The 8,612-nt window shown below is 38.2% G+C and overlaps 1 protein-coding gene across 1 annotated transcript; it reads left to right on the top strand.

The window, feature by feature from the left end:
- The first annotated feature begins 959 nt into the window (after nt 1-959).
- On the top strand, nt 960-7,405 carry LOC101778117 (uncharacterized protein KIAA0930 homolog). Its single transcript, XM_004983433.2, has 12 exons — nt 960-1,179; nt 1,984-2,176; nt 2,286-2,360; nt 3,262-3,368; nt 3,997-4,054; nt 4,481-4,540; nt 4,618-4,692; nt 4,880-5,026; nt 5,482-5,536; nt 5,777-5,899; nt 6,331-6,542; nt 6,966-7,405. Exons 1-12 carry the CDS (start codon nt 1,082-1,084, stop codon nt 6,987-6,989), a joined length of 1,227 nt encoding a protein of 408 aa, XP_004983490.1. The 5' UTR covers nt 960-1,081; the 3' UTR covers nt 6,990-7,405.
- Nucleotides 7,406-8,612: the final 1,207 nt, after the last annotated feature.

Here is an 8,612-nt window from a genome sequence, read left to right as displayed (position 1 = left end):
CTTGATAGCAAACAATTCCTTTGAAGAGTACAGATCAGCCACAGCGCTTTCCTCAATCATGTTGAGTCCACCCAAGCTACTAGATCAGATTTAGTTGGGTTCCTAACCGTCGACAACACTAATATATATGTAGTTTGGCAAGGCCCCAATTAGATTGAAGCAAACCCTCATCTTGCAGTTAGCCATCCCGATCAACCTCAGCAAGGTTTAATGAGTAGCTGGCTCATCCAAGCTTGTGGGTGGAATTTTGCAGACATCTATGCCCACGAGATAAATCTTTTTTGCTAATTTTGTATCGATACTGTTTAGTTCCTTTGTCTTTTTGTTTTTATATTTTTATAAATTTTTTTTCGATTCACACAGTACAGATGCAGTTGCTCACATACATGTATGCACACTCGCCTCTACGAACACACGCACATAACCCTACCTCTATGAGCACCTCCGAAAGATTGAGCCGACAGATCCTTAAGATTGACGAAGTCACCGCTGGCATCTCGCTATCGACGAGCACATTGTATATTACTGAAAATAGCACCGGTTAAATCCTAGAATAATTCCAAAAAAATGCGAGCACCAGTGTCGAGTCGAGGGCTCATCCTAGTAGGCAGTTTCCACCATAAAAAACCTTCCCAGCTGAGCTACGCTCAATTCGCTATATTTTTTATAACTTATGTGCCTTTACTTCGTAAAGTATTTTTTGCAAAACTATAAGAATACACATTTTACACAACAAATGACATGAATTTAAAATCAACACAAACCCAATTTTTCCTTTTCTTTTTGTTCGAAGCTCGAGTTTGAAAGAATGAACAAGGCTGGGCCGGAATTGATAGCTTAGTCGAAAAAGAGCCTGCGGGTGGAATCCACAAGAGCCCATCGTTCGTTTTCTTTTGGCCCATCCATCAGATCCGTCTGCGCATCCCCCGAGTCCAAGCCACGTGTGCCGTGCCGTGCTGCGGTGTGCAGCCTCAGTCTGCACGGGAGGAGGCGTGCGGTGCGGTCGGCTGCTTTGCTTCCGAGTTCCGACGCGCGTGGCCTCCCTCCCTCGGAATCGGCCGGATCCCCCCACCCCATCACCATGGCGGCGCCGCCTTCTCCTCCGTCCCCCTCCCCGTCGGGAGAGATCGCCGTCCACAGATTCAGCGGCGCCATGGATGCGTCATCATCGCCCTCTAGGTATGCGTGCGAAGTGCTCCCTCCCTCTTTGTCTTTGTTCCGCTTTCCCTCAACAATCTGGATGGGGGCGGGGATGGTTACTCCGCGCTACGGACAGGGGAAGATAGAGAAGCAGCGAGAGAGGGGAAACCAAATTTAACCTATCAAGCATTGCCCCGTGGCCATGGAGAGGGGTTATTTTTAGCCTGTGATCAAAATCGTTCGTTCCTTGTACAGAGTTATAGTATCTAATCCATCTGGTTCCGAGGGCTAACTAGGAGCAAGCATTCCAGGAATTCAACGGCCTGAAACTAAGCAAACTTAAAGTATCAAGCTTGTGATTTTCACTCCTATGATGGTTGACTTCACTTGTTGTTTGCTGTTTCAACCACCGGTTATGACTACATGCTAGTACTACACCTGGCTCAATACGTCCTCTGTTCTGTAAACCCAACATGCATACTTATGCCTTTGCCCCCACTAATTCTGGCATTAACGTGTGCCATCATTAAACCTATTTGAAGATGGTAGTCGAAATTATTGTGGTCCTGGTACTTGTATGCCTTTGTTGTTATATTTTCACAAGTTAGTCTATTCTAAGTCTGTTACTAACTTACTGTCTTCTAAGTTATAGTTATTTCGCTAACACGAGTAATTGCTTGGGTCCATGATCAGTTTAAATTTTTTCATTCTGATGATTTACAGAGTAGATTTAACAAGCTATCCAATGAACAAGAAAAGAGGCATATTTTGTAGGCACCGATATCCCTTTGACAAGCTTTAGACATGCTTAAATCTTCTGGCTTCTGCATGCTCTGTTTTCAGGACTGAGTTGTTGAGCATGGTGAAGAAACACTCACATTTGATTGGGTGGACGATTGTTGATGCCGAGGATGATGCGTCAGATGTTGGAATGGATGATAAGTTCTGGCATGAAATGCTTGATCTTTTCTTTGTGCGTGGTGGGAAATCAAAGAGAAGTGAAGAGGATGACCTTGTCTTCTTTGTTAATAATATGGTAGGGTACTCATTATTGTTCCTTCTGATTTAGTCCTCATTCTTGGCTAATAAGGTCACTGCTATATGAAAATCCACTACTCTTCTTGATGTTCCGGGTGTTGATGCAGAAATTGCATGGTTATGGGTTCAATGATAATATGGAAGATCCACCTCCCTTTTTTGTACGGAGATGGGCCCCCACGGTAAATGAAGAAACACCTGGCCTACTTTACTTCATATCAGCTAATGCATGAGGCTTATGACTCTGTTGTAGCAGCTTCAAGAAAAATTGTCATGTTTCATTGTTTCTTGCTATTTGTTCCTGTTTTTGTACTGGTTTATGTGCTGAGTTCATTCGTTGGATACTGTGAAAAGGTGTGTCTGCACCAATCTACATTATCAATTATGTAACATATGTTTTTGTTTTCACTTTTTTCTGGAGGTTTTCCAAGATATATTTATATATACTTCGCAGCAAGACTTATGAAATAAGTGTTGCTCTGAATGTTTTTTTTCTTGACTGAAAGTTTCATTATGCTCCCTCCATCCTCTTTGGTTCACATGAATAATGCAGCGTTCTTAGTTTCTTTTCATTCACTGACACAGTAGATATTGCTGTATGAATAAACATGTACAATCATCCATTCAAGCTAATAATTTGCACTGGAATTTTGCAGTGGGCTTATGGCTTGAATGTCCTTTTTAGACTTTTTCTAAACTTATTGAGGTGTTTTACCTGAGTAACTGTCGTCCAACTTACATACATCGCTGAGTCTGATAGGCTTTCATGCTTGAATCAAGTGTTGTGAATGTAAGGTGTTAGCATCTGGTTGCATCCTACCTGTTCTCTCTGTTCTTGAACTTTGGCGAACTCATGTGTTTCTGTTCTTGTTAATGGAAATAGGGTCGATCCTCTTATCCGAAAAAAAGCTCATGAGATGGTGCAGTATTGTAGTTTTCATGCGTCTGAGATATCCTAGCCATTGCACCTATTATTTGCATTTGTTTAATATATTATTAGGTGGGAAATTGAAATCTCTGATAAGAAGTTACTTTCTTTTGAGTAGCTGTGCTAATTAACCTCATCTGTTTTATGCGAAACAGCTTGAAAAGGTCATCAATGTTAATACACTGGAGGTTGATTGGGAACGTTCCTTCTATTTGAATTTAATAGCTCACACGTCATACACTGTTACAGTTGCAATATTTAGGTATGTTTCTGCAACAGTTATGTAAAAGATTGCATTCTTAGTAATTATTCTGAATACTTGCATCAAATTCTATGCAGGGACAAGGAAAACTTTTCACAATGATTTATAATAATATAAATTCTCTCTTATTTTGCTTGCTTAGTAATTATTCTGTATAATTGCATCAATTCTATGTAGAAACAAGGAAAGCGTTTCATAATGATTTATAATAAAATAAATTCTCTCTTCTAGAACCGTAATGTGGCAGTTCTGATATTCCAACCAGCATACAGCTGTCCAGCCTCTTCTATATTGATTTCTCATCCTTTTTTGAAATGTTGCCCAGTTGCACATGGTGATAATTCTTGTGTCACGTGTAGGTTAGGGTAAAGCATTTTCCTCTATTCCAGATAACAGGTTGAGGATTGATGGCCTGGGATAAATCATTAGCTTACTGAACAACTAGAACCATTGAAGTTATCCTTCTTCATGAGTCTTTCTGGCATATTAAAGGACTTGCAGTTCCTAGATTCCTGTTGCATTCATTGTCACAGAAAATGAGAATCAATTGTGATATCTTTTACCCCTTAGTTAATGTTTATGGATAGTTACTAGTTCGTATGTTGGTTCTTATGACCTACTTCCACAGCATTGGAGATCTTCGCAACCGCGCAGCGAAAAGCAAACAGTTATCTCCTGTTTATAAGGTACAGTACAAGTAAGCATTTCCATTTAGTCATCAGTTATTCTTTTCCAGGTTATACTATATGGGAACTAGACATATCGGTCAAATTATCAATCTTTAAACCTAACTACATAGAATTAAGATAAAGCCTAATTTTCTGTACACAAAACATGCTCCTATATGATAGCAAGTTCGACGGTAGATGCTCATTGCGGAGCGCTCTCTCATATTCTAATTCCGTGACCCTCCCCATTTCATTATTTTCCCTTTGACTGAATCTTACCTTTATTTTCTGTATGAATGGAAAGAATCAAAAGAATCATATAGAGAAGGCACCACATTTATATGACTGACAGTTAGTATTGTAGAAGTTGCATCAGCGGTGTTGAGAGACCATTATGTTTGTATTGACTAACCTGTCTCGATCTCATTCTCTTCATGGAAACAGGTTACAAAAACTGTATACGCGTCCCCTAGCCGTGTAAATTTTCATCTCGACCGAAGGAAGGTAGGTTTCTATTTTGCACCATATTTTGAAGGAGGCAGTCTTTAAGTCCTAATGGTAGCTCATGCATCTGTTGGCAGGCTGTAGAAACGGTACCTGCATATCCCAACATTTATTTTTCTGTGGACGACTTCGATGATACTTTTGATGCAGTGGTAAGGTTCTGTGTAATAATGTCAATGTTGTAGTTGTACAACATAGTTTCCTGGACTCCTGGTAACTTCATGAATGTTGTAAATGCTTATTCTCTGATGTTACATGATTTCCTTTTGTTGTTTTTCACCATGTTTGTTGTTTCTGAAGTTGACCCTATTGAGCTCTTTATTCTTCTGATTTAAGCAGGTTTTGTCAGATCCTGAACACTGCTATTGTGTGATTCTCAACGCACATGATGGGGCAGCATTTCCTGAAGAAACCGAGTCCAAGAATCCTGGTTCAAATGTACAGCCTGAACTGAGCTCTGGGAGTGCCCAAGAGAAACCACCAAAGGTTCCCTCTCTCGTAATTCAGAACTATGAAGGTTTCTGTTTATCATGTCCAGATATTAATGACTTCAGCTATTTATTTTAAGGTTTTTGTTTAGTATTTTAATATCTTTAACTTGGCTGTAGAACAGGATTGGGAATCGATCTTTTTGACAGAACCATATATCTATTTCCTAAATAGTTTGATTAGTTTCTCAATATAAAGACTAGTTCAATTAGTTTTCAGCTGGTTGCATAATTCACACACAAGCCATCTGTGATTGCCTTTACCGAATTTACACAAGAAAGTTTTTGAACTCTTCTGAAATATCAATACCTACCAAGACTTCATAGGAAATAATCAAGTAAATGGTCCTGTTTTACTGTTACTGTACATGGATTAAGTTATTCTGAATTGTGCTTGTTCATAGAATTAGCATGACATTTGTAATTCAGCAAAATCTTTGATTGCCATCGCAGAGAACTCTCTTCTCAGGTTATGTGAGCTACCAAAACGTCCGTGAGGCTTATGATGGTGAGAGTTTCATCTATCTACTTTGTTACTCCCATGGTGCTATTTAGTACTTAAATTTCCATGTACCTACTTTCCATGGTGCTCTAGCACCAGTGTCAAGAAAAAATGGTCAATTTTATACTGGAGGAAGTATTTGCTCAAGATAGGTGATGATTGTTGAAATGTAGTTGAACTGTAATATTCTGATCCAGCAGTATTAACATCACATATTCTTATGTGTATATTTCTCTTTTCCTATAGCTGGCAGATCAAAATTTGGGAGCTTACTCTCACTTGGGCATGACCACACTAAACTTGACAGACTTTATATGAGGGGCCCAGAAGGGCGTGGAGAAGTGGAAGTAGCTGTTTCTGGTATTGCAGGTCTGATATATTTAGCATCAGAATACTTCTTCCTTTCTGTCCATGGCACATGCATTTAGAATACCTGTTAAACTTTTTTGTTTATTGTTGTTATAAGAAAGGATGCATTGGGTACTCTCAGCTGATAACAATGTGCTTCCGCACATGTAAACTACTGGTGCATCGAGTACTCTTTAGTCTTGCCTTTCCAAATTCTATCTATTTTAGTCTTGTACCACACTAAATTACAAATGAACTTAATAGTTTCCATTTTGGAATGATGACAAATTGTTCAACATGCAAAACTTTATAGCAGATTGTTAGTGGCCTACTTCCTCGTGTACCTTTGCTCACCCAAACCCACACGCAAACTTGTAACTTTGAAGTGCTTGTAATGCAGCTTGTCAAGCTGCCACACATTCTCATTTGGAAGTTCTTACTTTTATTATTAGATCAGAGCCGTGAGAAGTCAAAGAAAGATCCAGGAGATAGCTTCCGGGTCCTTGTTCACAGGGCAGCTTCTGCTGCATCAAAGCTAGCAAAGCATGCTTACGAGTCTGCATCTGCTAACAAGCGAATGGATGATGAGCTTGTGCCTCTGAAGTGCTGCTTGATGTCTGTGTCTCTTCCTTGGGACTACATTGCCCATGACCTTTTGCACAAGGTGAGGTTTTTCAGGAGTCCTGAATGTTCTCAAAATTATATTGCTGTTCTCTTTTCCTCCATGCTTCTGCATGTCACATTCATTTTAGATGAAGCCATTGTAGTACATGGTTGATGAATTGAATTTGCTCGAATATTTTACGTGATAAATCATAATTTTTTTATAAGAATTGTGATCTATGCCTAAAAAATTTAGTAAGTTGAGGTCGCCTTGTTTTTTTTCCGAGAGAAATAAGGCTGCCTTGGTTTGCTTGGTAGAGAACTTCATGTGTATGTGATGACAACCTTAAATACAGATTGTGCAGACATGTGATTGAACCATCAGCAGATTACTTCGATTCAACCTGACGTAGTGTTTTCATTAATCAAATTTGGCTTTGATATGACTTGTGAAAATCCTGAGAGATTTATGGCAATGTACCAGGACACACCTCCATTGGATTTCTGAGGCTGCAATTCCAGATCTTCACTGCCATTCAGGTGTGGTGAAATGTAAGACACAGAATCAAAGTGGAAGCGAGATGTACATGTGTACATGTAGACTAAATATGGTGCAGAGTTTGCAACTTGCTTTAATTTGTGCACAGACAATCGTAGGATGTAAATACACAGTCGTTGTTTGTTTTTTCGAGGTCCAGTTCTTTATAATTACATAGCATGCATGACCAACAGAACTTCACTACTGTGTTCCTGACTTCCTGGGGGGAACGTTTGTGTTCAAACGCCTAGCAGTCAGATGTATGGACTTGCTCTATGTTAGGGTTTTGTGGTTCTATAAGCTGCTGTATATTTGGCCTTTGTTTTTCAATTAACTCTAATCCGAAGTAGTAGGTACCATAATCATATATATGTAGTTTGCTCGTTTTTTTGTTCTGTTCTTAGTAATTTGGTTTGGAAGAGTTCCATTTTGCAACTCTCAATTTTGGCAGCCTTCAGTTTTTAAACTGTGACTACAGAAGAGTTCACTATACAACGGTTAAATCTGTTCACATTTAGATTTTTTTGAGGGACGTGGGAAGTGTTTGAGAAAGGAAAAAAATCACAATTGACTTTAAAAACACTCGAGGAAAACTTCATTTGTCCTTAAAGATATTTGTAACATAAATAAAATTTTATAAGTTAAACAAAATATAAATAATGTAAAAAATGATAGTTGAAGACAAAAGAAAAATAAAAGTCCATTTTAATCCCCTCGTCCATTTACTCTGGGCACTTAACCTCCTAAAGCAATCATTTACTTTTCCACCTAACCTCCTAAAGTAAAATTTAAGCTCATTTTACTCCCTGAACTATTTCATTTGGTCCAATCTACCCTCTAATTACATTTCTCTTTTTTATTTCTTCGCTTAAAAGTTGAGTTTTAATTTCAAATTTTGCCTGTTGACTTATAACATGATGCTCTACGTTAGAAAAATACATTAGCAATTTTTTATGATTAATTTTTGTATGTATATCCAAGATCAATTTTGTATTAAATATTTCTAATCTAGAAAAATAATCATGAAAAATTCTTAGTATAATTTTTTAACACAAGGCATCATATTTTGCATCTTCTCTTGAACTTAAAATTCAACTTACGCATGGAGGGAAAAAAATAAAAATCTAATTAGGGGGTAGATCGGACAAAAATGAAATAGTTCAGGATAGTAAAGTGAGCCTAAATTTTGTTCAGGGGGTTAAGCAGATAAAGTGGATAGGTGAGGGGAGTAAAATGGACTTTTTCGAAGACAAAACTAAGGCATTTTCATCGTGTTGACATAATTTTAATACACTACCAAATTGATTTAGGTTATGAATGATCCTATGCGTAGTTACAACTTTGTAGAAATTTTTAAATTCATTCGCTAATTTCCAAAATTAAAAAATCATGACCAAATTGGGAAATATAGATGACTATTGTTGTAAAATGCATAAGTAACTCCGGACCTTCCCTATGAGGGCACAATGACTTGTAAATAGGCCTTCCATGGGAGGGTATGGGTGAACTTACTCTTATTCACACCCAAATCCATATAATTATTATCTACTTCTTACCCTCCCTAATCCCACTTATATCCAATGGATAATTAAC

Source organism: Setaria italica, chromosome IX, assembly GCF_000263155.2.
Source record: "Setaria italica strain Yugu1 chromosome IX, Setaria_italica_v2.0, whole genome shotgun sequence".
Taxonomy (NCBI): Eukaryota; Viridiplantae; Streptophyta; class Magnoliopsida; order Poales; family Poaceae; genus Setaria; species Setaria italica.
The sequence above is the reverse complement of the archived record's forward strand: the minus strand, read 5'-3'. Positions and strand labels throughout refer to the sequence as shown.